This window comes from Ictalurus furcatus, chromosome 22 (assembly GCF_023375685.1).
Source record: "Ictalurus furcatus strain D&B chromosome 22, Billie_1.0, whole genome shotgun sequence".
NCBI classification, from domain to species: domain Eukaryota; kingdom Metazoa; phylum Chordata; class Actinopteri; order Siluriformes; family Ictaluridae; genus Ictalurus; species Ictalurus furcatus.
The window spans coordinates 15,869,630-15,896,630 of NC_071276.1; the positions used below are offsets into that span (position 1 = coordinate 15,869,630).

General features: G+C 37.7%; 1 protein-coding gene across 3 annotated transcripts; it reads right to left on the bottom strand.

Moving 5' to 3' along the window:
* Nucleotides 1-9,325: 9,325 nt before the first annotated feature.
* noxa1 (NADPH oxidase activator 1) lies at nt 9,326-26,956 on the bottom strand. Of its 3 annotated transcripts, none has more exons than XM_053654088.1 (16): nt 26,766-26,956; nt 25,928-26,138; nt 25,764-25,846; nt 25,461-25,569; nt 23,041-23,172; nt 22,118-22,225; nt 21,954-22,013; nt 21,228-21,265; nt 19,055-19,193; nt 18,865-18,930; nt 18,352-18,430; nt 17,909-17,991; nt 15,918-16,060; nt 15,708-15,813; nt 14,022-14,145; nt 9,326-13,819 (listed from the first exon to the last, which is right to left on the bottom strand). In XM_053654088.1, exons 2-16 carry the CDS (start codon nt 26,099-26,101, stop codon nt 13,692-13,694), a joined length of 1,572 nt encoding a protein of 523 aa, XP_053510063.1. In that variant the 5' UTR covers nt 26,102-26,138; nt 26,766-26,956; the 3' UTR covers nt 9,326-13,691. The 3 variants fall into 3 exon arrangements, with proteins under 3 accessions (XP_053510063.1, XP_053510060.1, XP_053510062.1); XM_053654085.1 differs by having other exon boundaries at nt 25,928-26,177; XM_053654087.1 differs by having other exon boundaries at nt 25,928-26,111; nt 26,766-26,955.
* Nucleotides 26,957-27,001: the final 45 nt, after the last annotated feature.

A 27,001-nucleotide genomic window follows, 5' to 3' on the forward strand; every position in this document is an offset into this window, starting at 1 on the left:
AACAGAAACCATTTCACAGTGAGCTTGTGGTCATAAAGATATTTTTCTGTCCATTAGCATCTGTAGCTGTCGTGTGAGTTTTGCGTAATCATGTGCTGTCCTCCTATTGGTGACTTTTAGGAGCACATCACATTATGCATTCTAAGACCGCCGATCTCAACTCAAACCAAACAATTCTTTAACAAGATGCATTTTTGCAAAAGACATACAGTGTAAACTCAGCTTAAGTTGGCTAGCCAGCCTTTTGCAGAGTCGATCTCTCCATGGTTTCAGTGAACCATATAGGGGTTATATGGGATTTGTTATTCTTTTGGCTATGATTGTATTTTGATGAATGCAAATGAAATTTAACTGAGCCTTGTTTTGGTGCTAATGATGTATTAACTCTAGGTGAAACCTGTTCTCTGCTGTACAATTGTCTTTGCAGACAGATTTGGTTACAAAACCTTCAAAAAAAAATCACTTTATTTTCTTTATGTCTTCTTGAATGGTCTGTTGTCAGTTCTTATACAGTATTAACTGTAAAGCGCATGCCATCTTTTCTACCTGGTTTCTTTGAACTACTCTTAGAAAATGGTTCTTTGGTTATCTTTCTGGAAGAACCTTTAAATCCAACAACAGTGTTTCCCTATCAGAAACACAGGTTTCCAAGTAGAATTCTTTTTTGGAAGCTAAGAGCCTTTAATTATCCATCAAACCCTAAGAGTATGCTAGTTAATATGTTATTTTAACAAAACAAAAAATTATAATCATGTTGGCAGTTCTATGCTCTAGCTGTGGAGTGTAAATAAGTTCATATAAACTTTCTCTGGACTCGATTTAGTGATCTATCAGGTTTTAATTTGATTTATTATAACAGCACTGGTACAGTTCATTGTTTGTATCACTGTGTTGCATTGTGAAATCTTATATAATAAATGTGTATATAATAAAGGAATCTTTAACATTTAAAGAAGCAGCTAGACTAGATTGCTAAAATTTTAAACCTGAAACAGCTTTGGTAAAACACTGATGAAAACAAAGTATCAGTCCTTGTCCTTTTAGACCTTAGTCCTTCATTTAAATCTGTGCATCATAATATACTGTTAGACAAATGTGAAACCTCAGCTGGACTGACTGGAAATGTTTCGAAATGGCTTTAATGATAGACAGTATTTTGTGAAAATTTGAAAAGCCAGACATTTTCTTTGTTTTACTTCATGGATTCCTGGCCCACTCTTATTTTCATCTTATTGAAGTCTCACATTGACAGTATTACTGAACCACCACTTTTTCTCTTTAGAAACATTGCCAAAGTCAGGCCTTATGTCACACTGAATGATGCCAAGAGAAATTGACTCATGCTTTAATTCTCTTTTACCGGGACTGTAGCATGCTGTTCATTGGCTTACACAAAAAAAGGCATAAACAAATCACAGCTTGTACAGAATGCAGGACTGAGCATGAACACAAGCACTTTTCTGGATGTTTAATACTAAATACTTTTTTTCCTTAAAAACTTATTATACACTATATAGCAAAAACGTCTGTGGACATATGACCATCGCACCCATATGTGGTTCTTCTCCAAACTTCTGCCACAAAGTTGGAAGCACACAATTGTATATAATGTCTTTGTTTGCTGTTGCATTACAATTTCCCTTCACTGGAACTAACAGGCCCAAACCTGTTCCAGCATGACAATGCCCCTGTGCACAAAGCGAGCTCCATGAAGACATGGTTTGCCAAAGTTGGAGTAGAAGAACTTGATCGACCTGCACAGAGCCCTGACCTCAACTCCACTGAACACCTTTGGGATGAACGGGAATGCCGACTGCTCCCCAGACCTCCTCCGCCAACATCACTGCCTGGTTTCACTAATGCTCTTGTGGCTGAATGAGCACAAATCCCCACAGCCACGCTCCAAAATCTAGTGGAAAGCCTTCTCAGAAGAGTGTCGGTTATTACAACAGCAAAGGAGGACTAAATCTGGAACGGATGGTTGTTCAACAAGTGCATATGGGTGTGATGGTCAGGTGTCCACACACTTTTGGTCATATAGTGTATTTGTTTTTAAATTCCATAATGAACTAACACCTTCACCTCCACAATAAGATCTAAGATTACCAAACCCATTATTACTTTTAGCCACAAGAACAAGAAATGAAAAAAGATATGGTAAGGCTACATGTCAATCCCACAAAACATACATCAAGCATCCCAATAAGTAATTTTAGTTTAGATTTTCTCTAGATTGTATATTTACATTCCTGTCTTACTGGAATTTTACTCAAAATTGTGATTTTTATTAATATTTTTAAACATGTATGTTGCATATTTTACTTTCGATCTTGTCCAATGTCACTACTTTGTTTCAGATTGTTTGGATATTTTTATTATTTGCTCTTTTTTCTGAAATATTGAGCTGCATTTATATATGAACTGGTGCATTTGAGTATAAAATGGTGCTATATAAAAATTAGTAATATGGTTGTAAGACTCAAATTAGCAAAATATTCAAACTCATACAGTACAGTGTGTATTTGCCATGTTGTGTGAATACAAAAAATCCTACTCAAGCTTGCTGAAGAGTGCCATGAAAAACTTATTTATGTAAGAATAAAATCCTTGGGTGTGAGCTTGTATGCTCTTATAGGGTAAGCAAAGACAGCAAATTCTTCTTATACCTACGGCTGGGCGATATATCGATATAACATTGATATCGTGATAAATGATAATGCGATACACTTTTCCGAGATATCGTTGGTATGGTTATGTATTTTTGTATGTTTTTAATAATTACAAATTAAATGGTACTGAATCGATTCTGTTGATTTGACGCATTTCTTTCTTTGTCTTTGTAGGAAGTAAATAAAAATATCGTCATACTCAGTTGAATGTTTTTTTTGTGTGTGTTTATTTACTACTTTTTTGCAGACTGTTTGTTCGCTAAATTATATATTGTAATACGCATCGTATATTGTAGAAATGTTCTCAAGTATCATGATATGATATTTTTCTCATATCACCCAGCCCTACTTATACCACAGCATTTTCCCAACTCTGACAATTTTGTATTTTATTTTAACACGTTTCATTTTGTAGAACGTCCATGAAACAAGTTCCTGTTATCGCTTATGTTATAGAGGCTATAAACAGTTGCCTTTCTTTTTTTCCTCTCTCTCTTGAAGTTAATAAGAGGAAAAATCCACTGTGTCATGTTACAGCCTTCCAAGACACAAGTTACAAGGCGATGACATTGAAGACTCCTTCCAAAAATGCTAAATAAATGTCTTCTCACAGAAAACCTCGATAACGGCACACGCTTATTTAATATGTTTATATGGAGCATCCGCTACATAAGTCTCTCGAAGTTGTTACTATATACGGGATAATGTATTGGAACAAGCACGTTAATATAAACCTTGCAACTGAATTACATTTAGAGCTGCTGTTATAGACAATTAATCAACAGCTTCTTACAGGTATTACTGTTGCAACGACAGAAACTCACTACAGGAGAGTATAAGATGCGGTGACTGTGGTATATTTACCCTTAGGTGCTCTCACTCTCTAAATAGCACACAAACTCTGAAAAGTGTTGTGCAAGTCTATTATAGTGAGTCATAATGTCCACATAAGAGAAAAAAAAATCCACATAGAAACACTCATTCACCGGTGTAGCAAAGTCAACAGTAGCGTTAAAGTAGCACTGAAAGACATGTCAGTTATTTTACTGGCGATGTGTTGCTTCAGCCTGTCAATCACCTTGAAGGGATTCAGCCTGGCCCTGTAGCAAGTAGATATGTTGACAGACTCCAGTTGTATAACAGCAGCTCTGTGTCCCCTTAAGCTCATAAAGAAGCATTAGCCGAGGGCTTCAGCAGACGTCTATAGTCAGTCACATGCTTTCCTTGGACTATTTATACACACGGATTTATTATCGCACATTGTTGTGACTGAAGAAGCTCTTCTAATTCACATGTCCAGTTTTTTTCTCTGAGCACCTCTCAACGTGTCTTTCAGGATTTTTGGCTTGTCGATTTAGCGCCTTTTGGGATGATGCCATTAGGAGCTCCACTCATCATTCATTCGCAATTACTGTCCTCGGCACCAGACCACATGTAAGGAAATTAATGGACAATTAATGGTTCTGAATAATCATGACGGTTGTGTAATACAGTAGGATGTAGCCAGGGTGTGTGTAATGAAGTCTAGGCTTTCAGTGCACATTGTACATCACAGCCTTGACTAAAATTAAAGGAATACATACTGTACATACACAGACATCGGAAGCAAAACTGGCTCACAAAACCTATTGATCATCCATTCATTCATTCAGTTTTTCATTAAAGTCTCCTTGAAAATGTAACAAAAGAGAAATTTGTGACCAAAATCGGCTACTCAAGGCTCCCGTGATCAACATAAGCACTTTCCCTAAATGGCACACTTGTAGTCTGGTAGTGATTTGTGAAATCCTACAGAGTTCCCGAGGCCATAATGTGTCCCACTTCTCATTTTGTGATTTAAATTGGAGCTCATGAGTATCCTCTATGCGTCCCTTCATGCATCAATGCAGACCCATCGAGAATGGTCCGACTGTGGCACGAGACACTCCAGGGATCAGTGTTTGGTCCTATCCTCTTTATTATTTACTGGACACCTCTCGGGAATATGATGCATTTTTTCACAATTCCACTCCTGCCTTGTTTTACGTGCACTGATTTTGACAAGTAACATGCTACCAGTCAATAGCGGTCTCTCCTTGCGGTATAGGCAGAGCCAATAATGGGGCTAGAAGCATGAATGGAGTCACTGAGAGCAACATGTTATGCAAGCACATCAACAGTAAAAAGGGAGCATTTTATCATCAATGTATAAAACAGAGTTGTTGAATCCGCAAATGTGATTAGTCAGAAGGCATTGATTGAAAAAAAATGTGTTGTTAATTAAGAAAGAAAATGTATAACCATTGATTTAAACGTTTCTGTAAGGAGAGGGTTATTTAACATCTATGGAAGGAGTCTCCAGTGTCAACACTTTGGAACAGTCAGTTAGTTTTCCAATATGGGAAAGTCTTCAGAACCGAGAACTTTGTGTTTTCTGGTTTCTCGATTACATGACAAATTGTGTGTGTGTGTGTGTGTGTGTGTGTGTGTTAACTTGAAGAGAAAGGACAAAGAGAGGCTGGTGATTAACAGACTGTTTATAGCTGCTATAACATACTGTACTTGATAACAGGAACTAACTTGTCTTGCGACAGTACCATAAATATAGCCATAAATGGATGAAGTATGATGTTCATTAATAAATTTAAACTTGTAATTGTGATATAAGAGTAATAAAACACTTTGGGACATTTTGATTTTGGATAATCCATCCATCCATTTTCTGTACTGTTTATCCTTACTGGGTTGTGGGGAACCTGGAGCTTATCCCAGGGGGTATGGGGCACAAGGCGGGGGACACCCTGGAAGGGGTGCCAATCCATCACAGGGCATAGTCACACACATCACACCCCCATTCATACACTACGGACACTTTTTTGGAAATGCCAATCAGCCTACAATGCATGTCTTTGGACTGGGGGAGGAAACCGGAGTACCCGGAGGAAACCCCCGAAGCACAGGGAGAACACCCTGGAGGTGTGAGGCAAATGTGCTAACCACTAAGCCACCTTAGTGCCCCCTAATAATAATAATAATAATTATTGTTGTTGTTATTATTATTATTATGGGTGGTAACACCCCTCTGCTTTAACATCACACCCAGTATTTATTCCCTAATTAATCCATTAGTAGGCAGCATTAGAGTTAAAATAGGCAACTAAACTGATTATGGCTGATTACTTAGATTCATCAATAGCCTACATCATTTGATATTGAACTACAGTGTACTAAGTAGCTTATATGCCACGGTACTGCATTAATATTTGTTTGTGTGATCTTTTCGGCTTTGGTGAAAGGACAAACAAAATGGCAATGAGTTTTATTCAGAAAATACACCTTACAAAACACACCTGTTATTGCAACACAGCCTTCATCAGAAATCCTGCCCATCTAGAAGGAATGTAATCGCGAACAGGATTGCAAGAGCATTTCTGGGAGTTGGAGAGGAGTTGGAGCATGACAATTTGGTGGTGTAAACACATTTTTCAATATGGCAGAGTCATAACATAATCTTAGAGAAGGTATTTGTAGCATTCCCATTCCCAAACCCTGCAATCAAGTCTCTGCCACATTACACTGGCACCATTTTTGACATACTGGTTCATCTGGCCATTAAATCACTTCTCTCCTTGGTTTACACCTGAGCTGTGTACTTAAAAACCAATGGCCTAGTTTACTCATGCACTACCAAATGGTTCTGTAGCCCTAAATACTGCTTGTTCACCACACTTTTCTTCTGCTTTGACTTAGGTTCATCAAAGATAAAATCAGCACGACATTGGCTACCACCATTTTCTGACAGCCTCTCCTTCACTTGACAATGGTAATACCCTCTATAGATCACTTGACAAATTCATGAGAGCTTTTCTCTTTTTCACTAAGAGTCCATCTTTATCTCTAACTCTAAATCAAAGGTTTTGCCTGGCATGATCGATCCAGTCTCCATTTCTCTCTTTAGGAAGTGTCATCTCATTAATATACTTTTCCTTTTGTTTTCGTTTCTGTTCCACTGCTTTACTAGAGAATTATCGACCAACTCCTAATGCTGAGTAATGTGGAGTTCCTGGTTCAAGCTCCAATTGCTAGCTACAACATTTCTTTATATTCTCACTTTACACAACTAGGAGATCCACATTAAATGTGTTCTTATGATCTCTGCTGATTTTCATTCCGTGAACATTTGTTTGATGCTGTAAATCGTCCATATCTGCTATCACTGGCAAACACAGATATGTCTGGCCACTCAAGGAGTTCCTCAGGGATCGGTGCATTGCCCTGTTCTTTATTATTTACATGCTACCCTTGGGACATGCTGTACCTTGTCACAACCTTAGTTGCTTCTGCTTGGTTGGAATGAAAACCTGCACCTACACCGGCCCTTTCTGGATAAGATTGCCCACCCCTGCCATAGATGCTGGCATTACTATTTTTGAATATCTACATTTTCCAAAGTCCACGCTAATAAATTGAAAAAAAACTTTGAAAAACCAAACAATTTATTTATAATTGCATTATGTAAGAACTCATTTTTCAAGAATCAAGAATCATTCATAAAATTGAAATAAAATCAAGATTTATTTCTTTTTGCAAGATCACCCTGCCCTAGCTCCAAGCACACATACACACGTACATACACACATACATACACACAATACATACACACCAAAGAAAAATGTTAGAACTTTGCAAATTGGGTTTGAGTTAACCCGAGAACACAGACTTGATACTTAATTCCTTAACCTTATCTGTTTTTTTTTAAGGTAATTACTGAACTATCATGGAATATATACACGTCTGTTTGTCTGTATGTGTGTGTGTGTGTGTGTGTGTGTGTGTGTGTGTGTGTGTGCATGTATATTGGGTCTTATCTCTAATGGTAGACTTCATTTTCCACACATCTGGCTTCCAGTCCAGATTTTCTCCTCCTTACCACTTACCACAGTGTCTGCTCAGGGCCTGCACCTTTTATTTTTGGACTCAGACAGAGAAGGAGCGGAGGAAATATCAGTGCAGGAGTGTGTGAGGGGAATAGGTTAGTTTGTAAGATAACCGACCGAGAAAGCAAGGAAAGGAAACTACGAAAATACACAGCACTGCCATTTGTTCATTTTGCATACTAAAAATGTTTTTTTTGTTCCAACAGCTGTAACATACTAATCTGTAAACCATGTATAACGTTTGTTTACTCTGTGCCTAAACATATCAGTTTAAATTATGGGGCAGAACCCAAGCATAGATATCAGCCATTCAACAAATGTTAATCTACGTAAAACTCTATGTATATTTTAAACCCTGCTCAAATACTAATGACCGTTTTTGAGCGACCAGTCAGTTGCTGATCTTTGACAGATACAAGCTGATGTTCTATTGATTTGCTCACCTTTCTAGAAAATCGTGAGGCAGCATGCTCAGCTTCCATAGAGCTATTAAACCTAGTGGTCAAAAATGGGAACTACAACAAGCACTAATAGAGGCCCATTAAGGCAGAACTCCCTCTGCCCCATGCTTGCTCTATGAATGTTTTTATGATACTGTGACAATGGCGACGGGAAACACACTTGCCGTATCGAACACAGCCGATTTTCTTTTACAAAATACAAGTGAATGCAAGTTATCAAAATGACAATCTTTTAGTTCATAGTTTTTATTTATTTCCCTTATAAGTAACAATGTTACAGAATTCCGCAGAGTATTTTGTGACTGTTGCGGCCAAAAATGCTTGATTGTGCTGCGGCTTTTTTTAAAAGTTTTTTTGTGCTTTTTACCCCCGGGAAATCTACATGATTTGGTGGAATTGAAATCGCACAAAATTCTTTTGCACGGACTTTCACAGTGATGTTTGTTGGTAAAAGAGACCTTTTAGCTGTAATCATGTTCAATGCATGTGAATCGAAGAGGGCTTTGGCTGAATGCGCGTTGTGATGACGTCATATGTGCCTTGGCCAAAATCTGCAGAAAATCTGCTGTAATTTTGAAAAACTTCAAGCCCCTCCGAATATGGATGAGTTTGATTGATTTTCCGATCATTTCTGCGGTCGCAAAATCGTGAAATCCTGTAGGAACTGGATGTTATTAGCAAGTGAAATCACTGTTATCTAGCCGCGTAAGTAACTAGCTAGGTTGTCTTTTTTTTGCTTATAAAATTATAACATCTGACTTCAAAAAAGATGATCAGAGTTATTAATTTTTATTAGTCTGTGCATCTTGTTCGTCAGTGCTGGGGACACTTTTAGACCATACTGCATCTTTCTGTTTGAATCGCTCATTTCAAAATTGGTGTACATAGTTCTTTTGTTCAAGTCATTCAAGTCTTGTTGACTCTTAACTGCCTATTATGGGTTCACTCTAAAAATTCACTAGATGGTAACCATAAGTCAAGTGTGATAACATCTCGACGCAAGTTTGTTTGAGCCTATGTTGTTATTAATTCCGTCCTCCGCACCAAAATCTACGCTCACGAGACGGTTCAGTGTTTCAGGCAAAATACACTGTCGGATAAATTGAGGATAGAAGCGTACAATTTCCACAGTATTGGCTTTTCCAAATAGATGCGCTCCTTAAACCTTCAATGGTATTTGGAACAGTGACAGTAAATTTGACTAAATTTCATAGTAAGTTAAAATCATAGCGTATATACCACACTAAGTGAGTGTTTAGTGTACTTTTATTTAACCCCGGAACAACCCATAGTAAGCTATAGGAAATTGTCACTAGCATATACACATGTAAAACTGAAGAGGAGGAGAAAGGCTGCGAGTAATTGATTTACGGGTCTGGCGCTGGAAAGAGGCTGCTGTTTGATTAACGGCAGCATGTTTAATGGAAGTAAGGGAGGAAAGTGTATCACGGCAAGCGTTGCCAACACTATGATTACCGTACAATAAAAAAAGAGAGGGACCTTATGCTGCACTCCGACTGTCCAAAAGCCAAACATCATAGAGGTCTGAAGCCGGGCCAGGCTTTCACACCATTAAATACAATACTGCTGATACCTCACTGAGATGCGTTCAACCTCATTTCATCTTAGTATAAAGGGGTAATGAGTGGAATCTGTAATACGTGATGAAGTGTAATGGCTGAACAAATTAAGATAAGTATAATGAAGATTTGGTTCCGCTGAGAGCCACAGAGAGAATGTGGTATGTATAAAGTGAAGGGCAAAAGTTTGCACATTTTATTTATGGTACAACAACACTTTAACAGATTTACGGTGTTGAGGTTTATCTTTGCTCTTGATTATGTTTCTTCATAATCAAGCACAAATAGTCAAATATAGACGTTAATTAGATATTAATATTGAAAAATACTGTGTATCAGTTTAGATCTCGCTTTCTGAATGTTATATAAATATTCTCTAATAACGTGCGCATCCTTACACATCTTTGACGTTTTGTTATTTTTTGATGTTTTACTGTTGATTTTGTGTATTTTTTGTCTTGTTCAGGATACAAATACCTCCTGGAAAAATGGTTTCTTTTTTTCCATGCCTAGCTGCCATGGGGGGCAGGGGGGTGCACTAGAGGTCGACCGATAGTGGGTTTTACCGATACCGATAACTAAGCTGGGAAGTACCTGCCGATAACCGATTCATCAAGAGCTTTTTTTTATTATTATTATTATTTTTTTTTTTTTTTACAATTGATACAGAATGAAAACATAACACTCAAAGTAAAATATTGCTGAAGTTTACAAGTACAAAAATAAACAGTACTGACTGTATCGTGAAAAGATACTGTATTTTGTTTAATGAAAAATATATAAATACTAATATATATTACCTATTAATAAATATTAACATAAATAAAAGATGTACATACAAAAATTAACACTCCAAATAACAAATAAAAATAGAGACATAAAAAAAGAATAAAAAAACACTTCAAATAACACAACAAAATTAGTCAGTGATGGATTTTATTTCACCTCTAGAGGCCGCTCTCATTCTGTATAATGACAGCGGTCCATTCTCAGCCACTCCCGCAACAGACGAAACCGGGAAAAACTATCAGTGTGGAATTTTGCCTATATCCGATAGTTCCAGCAATCGTTTATCATGCCAATTAATCGGCAAAACCGATCAATCAGTCGACCTCTAGGGTGCACACTTTTACACTCAACTGTACATAGTAGTAGTGACAGAAAAATGAATGACTGCTGAAAGTGTTCTGTATTTCTGACTACCACTACATTAAATCTACTTTTTCTGTTACAATGCACTTGATAAATCACTCCTGCCGATAGATGTGAAGTGGTAAAAAATTATGCAAACAAGAAGTGGCAGCATATGCAACACTAAATCCCTTTAAACTCTTCTAAACTGAATTAAACTCATTTGTGACACCTAAAAGAATCTGAAATTGTAGCTCGTATTCATTAATATTCTGCTAAATCAACTTGCTAAGGCTCAGACTCAGCTTTATTTTAATTATTTCGCTGCAGAAGATTTAAATTCCCCAAAGGCCATTATGTTCCAGCTAAGAGCACTTCCAGAACTTGGCTCTAATCTGAGTGAGAGGGGAAAAAAAACATAAAACTGAAACATGAATTGACAAAGGATAAAGCTATAGATTATGGAAAAGCTGGTAATGGAAAGTTCGTCAGAACTGAACATGGGTGGAATATATAAATATGTACAGTACTGTGCAAAAGTAAAAGATGAAGCAGAAGCTATCACTAATTGTCATTCACATCTTTACGATCGAGAGCTGCGGCACATACAGTACTGTGCAAAAGTTTTAGGAAGTTTTTTTATTTTATGACTTCTACATTATCAAATCAGTACAAAAATCATTAATTTTGTAGCCCAGATGAAATGTTACAGAAAAATGTTTTTTTTTTTTTTTTAATGCTCTATAATGTTTTGGGGCTGTTTTTCTGCCAGAGGACCTGGACATTTTGTTAGGATACATGGCATCATGGTCTCAGGGGGGTGTAAACTTTTGAACAGGATGAGCGGTGTAAATTGTTGTTATTATGTCTTCTGGGAAACATGTAAATATTTTATTAAGCTTCTGAAGGGTAGTACTAAATTAACCAAGTTCTTTGAACAAAATAAGAACTATTTACACCAATCATCCTGTTCAAAAGTTTACACCCCCCTGGCTCTTAATGTATCGTGTTGCCTTCTTGAGCATCAGTGAATGTTTGCACCTTTTGCAATAGCCGTGTACGAGTCCCTCAGTTGTCCCCAGTGTGAAAAGATGCATATCAGCATCATAGAGCCGCTGTTGGAAAGGGCTCAAAAATGCAGAACATGCTGGAAAAGTAAAGAATGTGCAGGACCTGGAGGATTTTTCTCAAGAACAGTGGACAGTTTAACTGCTCAGGACAAACAAGGGACTCATGAACAACTCTCACAAAACATAAAAACAGTACTGAAGTATTTTCCACCAGTGTCCAATGCTTTGTTACACCTCCCCTCTTCACCAAGTGTCTTGAGATGTCAGTTGTCAGCTTTAGCTCACACTTCCTCTGGCTGGGTGAAATCCAGTTAGAGCTGTAGTCTGTTTTGGGGATTTACCTGCTGCTCCAAATAATCCCACAGGTGCTTTGTTGGATTGATATCCGCTGGTTTTGCAGGCCAGTGTTACAGTAAATCCTGCTCCTTACACAAGTCACACACAGATTTGATCCACAGGTATGCACAAGACTAAACTTTTACTCCATCACCCATCACCCATTCCACCTGATACTGCACTTATTAATTTTGCCCGCGATATTTTCCTACCAATTTAGTTGAAGCGATTTCGTAAAATATAAACAGATTAGTAATTTTAAACACAGCGAGCTAGGCGCGCGCACCCAGTACACTCTCCTGATAATGAACGTGGAATTTATTTCTCCCACAAGCTTCGCGTTAGATGTACGCACGAGACTGTTTTTAAATCCCGTGCCTGAAGGAATTCTGATCAATCCCTACTGCTCCCAAATGAATTCTGACCAATCCCACCTGCTCCTGAAGGAATTCTGACCAATCCTTACTGCTCCCAAAAGAATTCTGACCAATCCCACCTCCTCCTGAAGATATTCTGAACAATCCCTACTGCTCCCAAAAGAATTCTGACCAGTCCCACCTGCTCCTGAAGATATTCTGAACAATCCCTACTGCTCCCAAAAGAATTCTGACCAGTCCCACCTGCTCCTGAAGGAATTCTGACCAATCCCATCTAGTCCTGAAGGAATTCTGACCAGTCCCTACAGCTCCCAAATGAATTCTGACCAGTCCCACCTGCTCCTGAACGAATTCTGACCAATCCCTACTGCTCATGAAGGAATTCTGACTAGTCCCACCCACTCCTGAAGGAATTCTGACTAGTCCCACCCACTCCCGAAGAAATTCTGACCAATCCCTACTGCTCCCAAAGGAATTCTGACCAGTCCCACCCTCTCCTGAAGGAATTCTGACTAGTCCTGCCCTAGCAAGAAGGACCTATTGCTTGTTAGTGTGAATGTAGGGTCAATAAACATGGCCAAGCTTCATATCTAATCCCTCATATAAGGGAAAGTAAATAATACCCGCTCATGTGACTTTTTTGTTTGTTTGTTTCCTTTGGGTCCTGTTGGATCCCAGTCCTGATTCACACCTTACACACCCTACTGCTGTCATCCTGCCCTGTGGGAGTGTCAGTGTTGTGTTCTGCTTGAACATGAAGCACAAAAGACAACCTTAGTGTCTGACAATCCAGTTTTATGAGATTTTACATTCATCCAGGTGCCCCACCTATTAACATTGTATAATAAGTTGGTGCTAATTATGCCTGGCAGACAAATTTGACTTTAGTGGACAAATACACAGTATGTAACAAATTATAAATGAAAATCATATGATGTGGAATTTCCATTACAGGCTCGGAAACAAATATCATAAACTGATACTAAGAGAAAGATAGAAACATAACTGCAGTCCTGATTTTATATAATCAATATGATTAGAATGTGAAATGCTATGTTAAGCACAGTACTGCATGTTTGGTGATGTTATTGAATAGATTTTTTTTATACAAAATATTACCCAGCAAACACACCTTAATCTATTTATAATCACTACTTAATATTTTCTTGTGATGTTGTTTCACTGATTGTGACTTTCTCTGGAGAGTCTCTATAGGCAAAACATCTGGGGAAAATGCCAATATTTCCAGCTGTGTGTCCTTCTAGCCATTCTTCATTCACTGCAAAGAGGAACAAAGGAAGAATTGCTTCAGATACAGGACACTGTACCTCTGGATGAGAGGAAACGTGAAGGAGTGGTAGAAAGCTCACTGTATACCTGGAATTAACAGGTATTAGGTCATTTTTTAAGCTACTTCTGCTTCCCAATCCACTCTTAGACAACGTTTTCTCTTGTGTGTGTGTGTTTACATGTGTGTGTACCTTCACTGAGGATGTCAATGGTGTCCCCCTCACTGAACTCCAGGTCTTCAGGTCCTTGTGCCGTGTAGTCATATAGTGCCACCATCTGGTAGAGAATTTTCCTGTTTGCCAGAGGATCCTCGGCCTGAAATTGGATGTTTATGACATTTTTTTTTTTTACATTATATCTGGGATGTTGGATCCAAAATGAAACAATGACTATAAGGTCAAAATGCAGAACATCATTTTTAAATTCATTAAATCACAGATCAAAAGTCACGGTCCGTCATCGTCGAGGCTTTCTGGTAATCCTTCATTTACAGTTCCTTAAGTATTATGTATTAACCACCAAAGTGTAAGGTATAAACACTTAAATACTGGTTAATTATTTTGGGTGAAAAAAAGTCATAACAAGGCATTTAACTGAGATGTTGGCCAAGTTCTAGTCATTAAGCAGGTACTATATTTGTGTAGTACAAATAAAAGTTTAAATATTTACAGCTTTGTCGTTTAAACATGTGGCGTTACTGAGAAATATGTTGTGTTTCTACTTAACATCTTGTTATTTAAAAAAAAAAAAAAAGATCCAGTTCTGATTAAATTTATTATGCTTATTTCTTAATAGCGAAGCATTTCAGTGCAATATCAGTGAAATGTGTCAGTTGGAATATTTATTAAAAATCTACATTTCTGTAAGGACACTTTTATTTAACACTTTTGAAAGGAGTCTCCAGTGTCAGCGCTTTGTATTGATCAGCAAGTTTCTGTTTGTTTGTTTGTTTTGTCTTATTATTCGAGAGAGATAAAAATAGAGAGGCTGGTGAGGTAACGAGTGTTTATCGCTGCTATAAGATAAGTGATAACGAGAATGAACTTCTTTTACGGACATTCCACAACAATTAATGCCACTATAAATTGATCAAAGGTATTACTAGAAATTGTTTCAAATTGGTATTGTGTGAGAGGAATAAAAACACTTCAGGCTGTAATTGGAAGTTAAGCAACTTTGTGATGGTAACAGTAATTATGCTTCGGGTTGAGATGTATCACACTACTGCATCATGTATTGCCCTGTAGTGTTTTATTCCTTATTTAATTTATATGGACATATTTTCAGTCATGAATGGAATAAACATTGATTAATGCAGGTGTATTTACTTTAGATGTACAGTATTTCAACAGATACCAATCAATACATGTGTTAACTTCCTTTGTTACTTTACCATTAGTGTATTTATTCTGAATTTTATGGTTTTTATGGAATTTATGCTGGATTTTATGGAATTTTAAAGTGTCCAAACATTTAAGTAAATATCCAAATTTGCATTTCAAACGAGGCTACTGTTGCTTGGGGATATTTGCTATTATTATCCAGACTGCTCATTGACAGTGAATTAAAAGTAGGTGTCCTCATTAAACACTTATATTTAAAGTATTGCCTCCGGATAAAGAATATTTCAGTTCAAACAGGGCTTTATGGAGCTAAACACTAATTTGTCGCAGTTATAAATAGTGCATTCTTCAATAATATGTAACTAATTAAAATGGTTATCATGTTGATGTGTGTACTCTTGTAAACGTAATGTATGAAATGCAGCCATCCCCTTTAAGGACTAATCTGTTTTTGTTTTTGTTGTTGTTGTTGTTCAGGTCATGTGTCCTTCACAAAACAAACACAAGAGGTTACGAGCTTGATAAATCGAGTACCTGACACCACAGAGTGGCTCGGCCTGCTTCTACCACTTCAGCCAGGCTCCTCACACCTCCATCCTCCTCCAGAGGCGTCAGGACGGAGGAGCCATGCTGCTTATGTCTGTAAGAGAGGAGACAGAGGACAAACTAGAACCATTTTTTCCCCCCTTTTGAGTGGCCTTGATTTCAAACTACAGCTGGGAAAAAGCAGGTCGGCACAATCACCTCAGACGAATGAGTTCAGCAGGCTGTCCTAGTTTCTGAGCGATTCTCTCCTGCAGCTCCCGGTATGGTGTCTCTAGTGGGACACTCAAAGCAATGGTGTAAGTGTAGTGCACCTTAACTACGACTGAGTCTGCTCCTGTCGTCTGCAAGAAGGACCATCCATGTGACAAGATTAATAAAGGATCGATCAAAGTGTTAGAATGAAGACAATAGCCAGATGAAGACTGAAGAACAAAGACAACAGCCATTATATAGTAATAATGTAATTCACAGACTTTATCTATGGTATCTATAGAATTATGTACAGTAATTAGTAGCCTAAGACATTTGTAAACATTCCCAACTGTACCGTTAAGGTACAATTTTTGTTCTTTTTTTTGTTTGTTTCCATAAATATATTACTGCATATATTGACATACTGTTGATTAAATCAAGCCAGGAATCAAGCCAGGAAGCGTGATCTTTTTATCTGCTGTAATTTCCTTGTAAGTTCTACATATGATCATCTTTTAGAGCATACACTAAAAAGCATGCAATGCTCTAAAAGATGATCAGACAATATTAAGATGTACAATGCAGTGCTCTGGTCTGAATAAACCAGTTCATATTTTTATCTGCCATCCTTTCCCTCCCCTGGGTTTCTGCTCTGACTGAATGGGGTCAAAGTGCTATTCAAAATACACCACTGCATGCCTCAAAGTCATTTCCTCTCCATCCCAACAAGCACGACATGACAGAGAAATGAAACTTATGAACATTATGGAAGATATGTGAAGAAAGAGGGTGCCTCCTAAAATTTGACTGTAAACCTAAACGCATCATTGTGGTGTATCGGTTAAAATCAGAGCAGGGTGACTTCAGATTTCCTCTGAGAGCTCTGTGTTTCCCTTCTGAGTCTGGTTCCTCTCAAGGTTTCTTCCTCATATCGTCTTAGGGAGTTTTTCCTCACCACCGTCTCCATCGGCTCGCTCAATAGCGATTAATCTACACACTTAAAATCTGTATCCTGTGTTTATATTTATTTCTGTAAAGCTGCTTTGAGACAATGTCCATTTCTAAAAGCGTTATACAAATCAAATCGAATTGAATTTAAACGAATTTAGTTTTAATGTGAATAATATCCCCAACTATCTCTAGAACAGGGGTTCCTTAAACTTTTATACTCAGGACCATTTTAACTGTAAAATTCATTCCACGGATCATAAATTCCACATGATTATTATTTTAACGTGTACATTTGTTATTATTTGCTACTTGTTGGAGGCACAGAGCTTCTCTTCCCACTGAAATTCTGACAGACCGAGCACATTAGGTAATAAGTGTACATTTGTTTTTGAGGTACTGACGTTTGGATTAAACTTTCGCAACTGCAGTGACCATCCATCCACCCATCCATCCATCCATTTTCCATATCGCTTATCCTACACAGGGTCGTGGGGAGCCTGGAGCCCGTCACAGGGAACTCAGGGTACAAGGCGGGGAACACACTGGACGGGGTGTGAACCCATTGCACACACATTCACACACCCATTCACACACTATGGACAATTTGGAAATGCCAGTCAGTCTACAATGCATCTCTTTGGACTAGGGGAGGAAGCCAGAGTACCTGGAGGAAACCCCGGAAGCACGGGGAGAACATGCAAAACTCCATGCACACAGGGCGGAGCCAGGACTCGTCCCCAACCCTGGAGAACCACTGCTCTAGAATATTATCAGAATATTTCACATCTACAGGATGTAGTCAGAAGTCAGAAACCAATGGGAATATGTGACACAAAATCCACCAAAAACATAATACAGCAGCTGAGAAAAAGCATAGAACGTACGAGTGAACATGAAGCATATGTTGTAAATAATAAACACAAAACTAAGTATATCTAGTTTTGCTCTTATTTGTTTCTGACTTTTCCGATATCCTGTAGAATATCTAGTGTTCTACCATCTTAATGTCATGACACTGTTCTCCATCAGTCTCTGCTCAGTCTTACCTGGGCATTAGGGCTCAGGGCTGCGCTGCTGTACTGCGTAGAAGGTGTGGTCTGTGTGTTGCTGGTGTCCACAGAGGGCAATTCTACACACAGGAGTAAATAAAAAGCACACTGGCTATAAATATTCAGCATTTCCTGTATAATCACACCGTACGTGCATGAGTGAAATCTTGCGACATGTTCTCATGTTTGTGAACTTTGCAACACTTCCTCAAGCCTTATGTAAAGGTAGGAAGATTTCAGGTTAGGGGTGGTTTTAGTGCTTGTACTAACGAAATCCCAGAGTGTGATGGGATCATTACAACAATGGACTTTCTGTAGAGAGTAATGTATTCACCATGTACTGTACACAGTATACAGCATGTGTATATAGGTATTAACTCATATTGACTGTTACACCCTGGCATTGTTTCAGAAACACTGCTGATAAGCTTTGATTGTACCTGGAGGAGGAGGAGCAGCAGTCTGTGGGCGTGTAGGGGGCTTCATGCTCGGCGGGAGAGGAATCCCACTAGCGGAGCTCTATAAAGGTCACAGAAGAGAAATGAGTACTCCATAAGAGGCAGGGACTTCTGTCACCTGTGCACATACAACGCTAAATTTGTCTAATTCGTTATCAGGTCTGTGGAATAAAGGCTTTGGCTTGCAGGAAACCAGACAGCTATAAAACTCTCTCTGTGTCCCATTCATTCATGATGACACAATCATTCTTCTTTCCTTTCCACAGAACTTTGTATAAAGCAGCCTTTGTTTAGAGATTGTATTAGAAAAAAAAAAAACTATCAAGTTAAACTGTAATCCAATACTGAAATGCCTGGGTCTCTGCAAAAAGGAGAGTTTCTAAAAAAGTAAATAGATAAAAAAGTAGGATAAAAGATGACTATCGATTAGATGAAATGGTATCATGAATAAATAAGTGATTTGTGTTGCTGGATTGTGATGAAACGCACACTTACTTTCCTTCTCTTGTCTTTTGTCTTTTTCATCACTGTTTCGAGCAGGAGGCTTGGCAGCAGGCCTCTCTGAAGCATGAGAAGCAAAAAGAGAAGCATTAAAAGCATCAGTGAGTCACAGAGAGATGACTCATGCTTCGATGGAAAGTAGCGGGGGAAAAAACCACACAAAAAATAATAATAATAATCTCACCTGGCCGTCATATATGACTGTGACGAGTCCGTCCTTGTCCTCTTCACTGAACACGTACACGTAAGCACCGGCCGGCACAGTGAGCTCACCCGCATTCCTCCCAATGTAAGCCTTCTTCACACACATGTAGCGCGAGTCCCTGTTTAACGGGATCGTCACAATGCTCAGGGTCAACTCACACACCTCTAAATAGTAAAATTGTGATTGTATAAGTGTATCTAAAAACTCTGACCCCATGGAGGTCTACCATCCTGTAGAGAACCAAAAAAACATAGGCGGTTTACACGCCTGGTCATAGACTACAGTAAATCGGTCAATTTGTGGCTTGTCAGGAACGCCAGTACAATTTCTACACTGTTTCCATGGTAACCACTGTAAGTTGTGACTAGTTCACGACAACGCATCGATCATACGGTATTTACACAGAGCAGGCGTGCAGAACCAATTTATTTTAACAATACGTTTTCAAATATAAAACCTATTTTTCTCCATAGTCACTCCGATTGTTCAACTCCAAAGTGAGAAATTTTAAATCATAGGCCTTAGTGTCTATTTGACGCAATTATATTTTCCCCATTTTCTTGAAGGATGCCAATAATTTGGGAGTTTTTATAACCCTCTGCTGTTCTGTCCATATTAATTTGGCTTTGTGTTGTGTTATTACAACTTCGTTTGTATTGTTACATGCGTTATCACATACAGACATGTACAGTTATGATAGGTTGGTGTAAATTTTGTTAAGTCTTCTTTGTAAAAAAAAAAAAAAAAAAAAAAGAGTCTTAGCAACATACAAGCTATTTAATCATTAAGACTTTCTTAATATTCAAATTAGAGCTGAAGTCAAGACCGCCATTGTCAAGTAAAAGACCAGGACTAGCCCAGATCAAGTCAAGACTTAAAGTTGAGTCTTAAAGGGGGTCCAAATGATTGAGAGACCGAGTCAAGATTGATGCGTAACACCATCAATGCTGGCTTCATTTCTGCATTGCACCAAGAATTAAGCTATTTTCTAGAAGAATGAATTACGCTGCAATAAAATGTTCACTTAGCGAGTGAAAATATCTTGAATATAGTCACATTTATCAAGTATTTCTCATAATAAGATTACAATAAACCGAATATAAGATCGTTAAACATATTTCCAGACGTTATTACTCGTTTCAAGCTTGTAGTTTTCCTATTCTATTGGCAGATAATTTTGCTTCTTTCTAGAAATAAATGCTTAAAATGAGCAAAATTATCTGCCAATAGAACAAGACTGTTTCAAGCTTGATGTGAGTTGTATATTGAGTATAAATGGCTTGAAATAGGTTCTCCATGATTTTCTATTCAGTTTATTGTAATCGTATAATAGGAAGTACTAGATACATTTGACTATAATCAAGATATTTCCACCTGCTAAGATGTAATGTTTCACAGCGTACTTCTTGTCAAACTTTGTGCAAGATAACACAGACATTATTTTTCCACAAAATCTCAGCCTAGACACAGGCCATATTCAGAGAGACCAATGCCCAAGACCGAGACCAAATACGAATGGTAATTCCTAAGTCCTCAGACAAGTCCAAATCAATATAGAAATCAAGTCCTACAAAGCTAATTCAAAAGCTACTGAAGAGTTTCATTAGCTCACTGATACAGTATGTGTGGGGCAGCCCAGGAAAACCCTTAACATGGTGAACATATGACACTTTTACTATATACAGGTATAGCCGTGAAAACTACAGGCCTTCCTGAACTGAAATATGTTTTCTCTGTATCTCAGCCAGAAAGTTCCAGCATTGTACGGTAAAAAATTGGATACCTTCAAAGGTGAAAAAAGAGACAATTTAATGTAAAGATCTGACTCTGGAAAAAGGAGAATTGGAAACTATATAATAATAATAATAATAATAATAATAATAATAATAATTATATATATATATATATATATATATATATATATATATATATATATATATATATATATATATAGATAGATAGATAGATAGATAGATAGATAGTTTCTTAAATTAGAGTTGACAAAGTATGTTTTAAACAGATTTTTTTTTTTTAGACCAATCCAAATGGAACTAATCCCTATAGGATGGTGTGTACCTCTAGGATCAGTGTCTTTTTCTTTTTCTTTTTTTATTATTATTCTTGTCAATAACAGGAAATGTTATTTACTTACTGGCCCTCTTCAACCTGTGGCTCATAATATCCAGGTTTCTGCAAAGGATAAATATAGTGATAGGACAGTATTAATATACTTCACAACACTATTAGCCTTAGGATACTTGCTTTCTATATGGGAAGCAAAGTCATATTCATCAGTGCTGACTCCTCCCACTGTCTTTTCTTAGGTATTTTATTCCCATCAGAGAAATTAATATTATTCACATAAAACAACAAATATAGCAGAAACGGATGTGCCTACAGTATGTATCTCTAATGAATATGTAATGTTTTTCTACGTTATAGACATGTAATAAAAAGTCTCTTCACCGCACCAGACTGTTAATAATCATGTAAATCAAAGCCATACACAGTCAGTGGGATGTAGCCTGAAATCTGAAGCTGGTTAATATGTGGGGTCAAAGGTTACAATTGCATGGTAAAGAACTTAGACCGGCTAGTTTTTCTTTCTCAAATCAGATTTTTTTTAAGTTACTAGTATGTTAATAGGTCATGAATTTCTGGTAGCTGTTAAATGTCATCATTTCTGATGCAGTGTTGATTCAGTAATTATGACTGCCACAGAGCTCCTGCTAACACCTTGAGCAAAATCCATCACCCACGACTGCTCAGCGCTATGCTTGGCTGGATTCATCCTTATTTATAATTCACTGAATATATATATATATATATATATATATATATATATATATATATATATATATATATATAAAAACCATACCTGCAACCTCAGAGGTTCAAAACCACCAAAGTCATCGTTCGGGATGTCAGAAATGATGACCTAGAAGAAGAAAACATCAAACATACAATTACTGGCCACTTTAGTCTCACAAAACTGTGTGGTGAAAGAGACTGGCAACTTTAGTCAAATGTAAGAAAATGTACCTCCGCTTTGCCCAGGAAGTCTCTGGGCTGAAGCTCCTCCACATACTGTTTCCTGGGCCGGAACACCACTCCCTCTGGGACCATTAGAGGCGCAATCATCTCCCTCATCTAACACACACAACGGAGCAGAGCAGAGCGGGTGATTATCTGCATGTCTAAAATCACACCACGTTCACTATATATTCTAGAGTTTGGGCCTTTTCTACTTAATGTCTGATAGTTTAATGTAGAATATTCAGCTTCTAGTTTTCCTGTATAGTAGGATAAAGGGGTAAGGGGTTTTAAATTTGTCTAAATTTTTCACTAAAAGAGTAACAAAAATATAACTGATTAACTGATTAACTAAATTCATACATAAATACATACATAACACTAATGTTTATCTTGCCAAACACTGCCTGAGTGCACCATGAGGACTTCTTTTATTTTTGTACTTATGAGAAACATTAATGTTAACTGATACTACTTTTCAATTCTAAATATTTCATACACACACACACACACACACACACACACGTGTGCGCACACACACACTATTGTTGGGAGGTATGTCATAGAGGTATGACAAAGAGCAACTTTTCCTTTGTGAGAAGAGATCCACCCTGGAATTTCCACTTCACAGAACCGGAAGGAGGAATTAAGAGTATATTGTTCTTACTGATATAACATACAATAGTCACAGTTAAACTGACAAGGTTACTACAGTATTATGTTACCTTGAGTAGGATGACTTGACACTAGAAGAGGTGCAAGTGTTGTAAAACAGTAATCCAGTTCTGGACAGGTGTAGATTGGTGCTTAAGCAGGTGTATACAGTACAGTATATGCTGCTAATATAGTGGCCAGTGAGTGTATATCTATAATGAATTCTTGAATGTCAGCTCCTACAATAGAGTGTAACATCAATATACGAGTGTTCTTACCGCTACACTCTTCATGGCCGAGTCGACTTGATCTCCTCTTCCTCCTCCCTCCTGTAAAGCAGCCTGTAGGATCTCTGCAGCTTTATTCCACTGTTTTAGTCTACAGTGCACAGCTGCTGCGTTATAAAGAACCTATCAGACAACACACACACACACACACACACACACACACACACACACACATATATATGTATGTATGTATATATATATATATTATATATATTATATATTATATATATATATATAAATACATACACACACACACCCACACACACACACACACACAATCAGTATTGCTGTACTGTTGCTTGGTATCATTATCTCTCTGTAACAGTACAACGTGCACCTTGTCACGTCTCCTGTACACACAGTATGGGTTTAATGGTGACATCATCGGTGTTCAGTGTTCTCTTGAATACCCAGATTGTGTGTGTACACGTATGGGAAGAAATTCCATTCCAAACCAGGAAGTAGGATATAAACCACAAACCTATCAGCACTTCTCTCCTTTCAATAAATAACAGAGTCCAGTCCTTCAGCGTATGAAGCAGCAAAGACAGAAACACACAGATATTTTTCATCTAGATATACATCTGAAGTCGTTCCACCTGTTTGGGCTGAGGAAAGAACTGTACTGCGATATGACATTTGCATAAGTCAGAGGAGAACTTTGCTGACAGGGTAAGCATTTACAAGGAAGACGAGAGAATATGAGCCATTTCCTCGAAAGAAAGAGCTGAAGATATTAAATTTCAAATCACAGATGAGTCATTTACAGTCAGCTTTCAGAAATAGCACACTTCCTGAGAATGAGCATTAATGAATAACACAAGAAATATCATGTTCTGATCTTTAAACATTATGGATGCAGTATAGTTTTATTATAACCAGAGATGTTACGATACAACTTTTATATTCCGATACAGATACCATTACTGAAATCTTGAGCATCAGCAGATAACGATACGCATTTGGAATTTTTTCTTTAAAAACTTCTGAGCTGTAAAATGATTTTTTTTTGTAACCGAAGCACTTAAAAATTCAGGAGAAAATCCATAGCTTAAAACATGACTTAAACAAAACCGCAGCTTTCACACATAATAATATCAATATAAAGTATCCAGTACCAATTCCAAAAAATATTTTCCAAATCAAATTCCACATTTTTCCATTCCTTTCCAAGTCATTCATTTTTTCTCCAATTTCTGATCCACCATGTTCTGCAGGTATCGGCCTTATCCCTATCCCGAGTATCAGATCAGTGACATCCCGAATTTTAACACGTTTCATTCCAACAAGGACGTTTACATGGTCCATTTTTGGCAAAACGACCGTTTTAAAAGTATTGGCACCCCAATACATATTGAGTGGGGCCTTTCTTGGAAAGAATAACAGCATTAATATTTTCCTGTAATGTCTACAATGTTTGGAGGCACTTGCAGATGATCTTGGACCGTCCTCCAGTTCAAAGTCATTATTATATTAGAGTTGTGTGCTTTTGGATTTAGTGACATCTTCGAAAATGTACTATTTATGATCTCAACATTCTAATCTCTGGGAAATCTTTGAACGATTTCCTGTTTTGTGCGTGTTTGCACATATGTGAAACCCCTCGCCTTTGGGAAACCAATGAGCTCAAGGATCACAGTTTGAGAAGATTCAAGTATAAAAATCAATTATAAAATGTTGTGCTCAGATAAGACCACTTTTTGACTATTAAAAATCATAAATACTGTATGATTGGTGAGGAAAGGAGGACTCTATACAGAGAAAAGCCCCTAAACCCATTGTAAAATATGGATGTTGATCACTGATGTTTTCTGCTGCTTTGTCTACTGTCTATTGGTCTGTGGAATCAATAAAGATGGGTGGCTCCATTAATTCTACTAAGTACCACAATATTTTAGCTCCAAACCTGTTTGCCTCTGCCAGGAGTTTCAGACCTGGCTGTAGATGGACCGATCAACAATAAAATGATTCCAACCAAACACATAAATGTTTGCAGGGACACAAAATACAGTAAGTGTTTTGTAATGACCATTTTAGTCTCTGGATTTGAGACATTACAAGAGGAGGAGGAGGACGCTGAGGAGTGCTGAGGGAAAATTTTTTACCAAAAACATGCAGTATGTAAGAAAAGATTGTATATGTGAACAAATATTGCCTTGAAATAAATCTATGCTGTAAAAAGAAATGCCACTTGTTGCATGTGCTAGTTATTTTTCACTGAAAGTGTGACAATGATTTAGTAGTTCATGGCAATCTTTCAGGTTATGAAACCATGTAGATTTTCCAGATAATTTGCAGTGTTGTGTCTTTAACTGTCTAGGGAAATGACTACACGTGGGCGTAAATGGTGTAAATGACATAAAGGTCAAATTTACAATATACTGTATGCAAATCTACAGGAGTTTGTCTACCTGCCAGTTGTAGAGTCTATAGCGCAGTCCCAGCTGTTTGTAGTCAATGACAGTATTGGTTCTCATGTGCTTCTGCGCCCAAATACAGTCGCCGAGAGCCTCATCCAGTCTGAGAGAGAGAGAGAGAGAGATAGAGAGAGAGAGAGAGAGAGAGAGAGAGATTGGTAATGTATGGTAAAAAGTGATGATGCTGGATATGCTGTATTCACATGATAAAATAGGTGCAGGTTTATAATGGCCAAAACCTCACTGCTAAAGCTTGTCGTAAAAGTGACCATCTATGCTGGGTTAAGCTGTTCTTACCTTCCTGCCATCATGTGCACTGCAGCCCTTTGGAAAAAGCCCACAGCAAGCCTTTCGTCCTTGGCAATAACCTGATCCAGAGCCTGAAACATCAGTTAGACCCTGAATTACAAGAATACCAGAATACCTTCTAGCTTAATGTGTGTTTTTTTTTAAAGTCTCACTTGAATTGCTTCCTCGACCTGGCCCAAAGCGAGGTGCACAGATGCGGTGACGAACAGAGTGCGAGATGTGGGCTCAGAGATCTGATTGAGCTTGGCAAGAGCACCGTCCCAGTCTCGGTTGTCCACAGCACGCACAGCTTCGTCCCATAACTGAATAAGCTCAGTGTACAGCATGACTCTGTCTCTGGAAGTCAGAATCTCTTCTGAGGATCTAAAAGGACACCAATAAACCCTGTCCCAATATACACTCCTGGGCAAAAATAAATAAATAAATAAATAAATACATAAATGGGACAAGCCCATAATGGCAAAATATTAAGCTATTAATGGTCTTAATGACAAATCATTGGTCAGAAAATGATCAAGAATTAAACAAATAGATAAAATATGAGATAGTTTTTAGTTTTTTAATTTAGTATGCGATAGTTCCTTTGATTTCTTTCAATGTTTATGCCTTGTGGGTAAACTTTCATCCATTTAAGTCCATTAAAAGCTTTCTATTTTGCCATTTTGGGCTTGGCTCATTTTGTTTTGCCCAGGAGCGTACACCTCATACTTCATTATATCTCCCAATCTGGCTCAATTAGAGGGATAAATTCCAGAAGTCATTTGGTTTGCATAGAAGATGAATGACAGGAACTGATTGTTTCTCTGTACCTGAATTAATATTATGTACTAATATTATATAACATAATCTGTACACAACAATAGATACAAAGACAGTACAACAAGAAGTTCATCTGAAAATCTGCTTAAGCAGTAACAAACCTCTAAATTACAGCTGTGCTGAAATACACCTACCATTTTCATCAAGTATATCAGTAAATAAGTTACTCACCAGGAGGATAGAGAAAAGGAACGCAGGAAAACTCTTCACCTAGTTGAAAAGGAGATCCAGAGCTGTCCAGAGTTACAGAGCGGCTCATTTATGCCGTCTCTCCTACCTGCCCTGTGGAGAGAAAAAAAAAAAAAAAACAAAAAAACCTTGACTCCCCTGCCCACACCTCTCTGGAAAGCAGGAAACTCTGCCTGTGACATTCCCGAGTATGTGTGTGTGTGTGTGTGTGTGTGTGT

Bases quoted from the DNA above. Each gene is read 5' to 3' on its own strand.
- noxa1 (XM_053654088.1), bottom strand. From the start codon at position 26,101: ATGCTGTACACTGAGCTTATTCAGTTATGGGACGAAGCTGTGCGTGCT. The intron at 22,226-23,040 runs GTAAGAACACTC...TGTGTGTGTTAG, and splicing joins CGGCCATGAAGAGTGTAGCG to ATGAGGGAGATGATTGCGCC. The intron at 13,820-14,021 runs GTACACACACAT...TCCTCTTTGCAG, and splicing joins CATTGACATCCTCAGTGAAG to TGAATGAAGAATGGCTAGAA.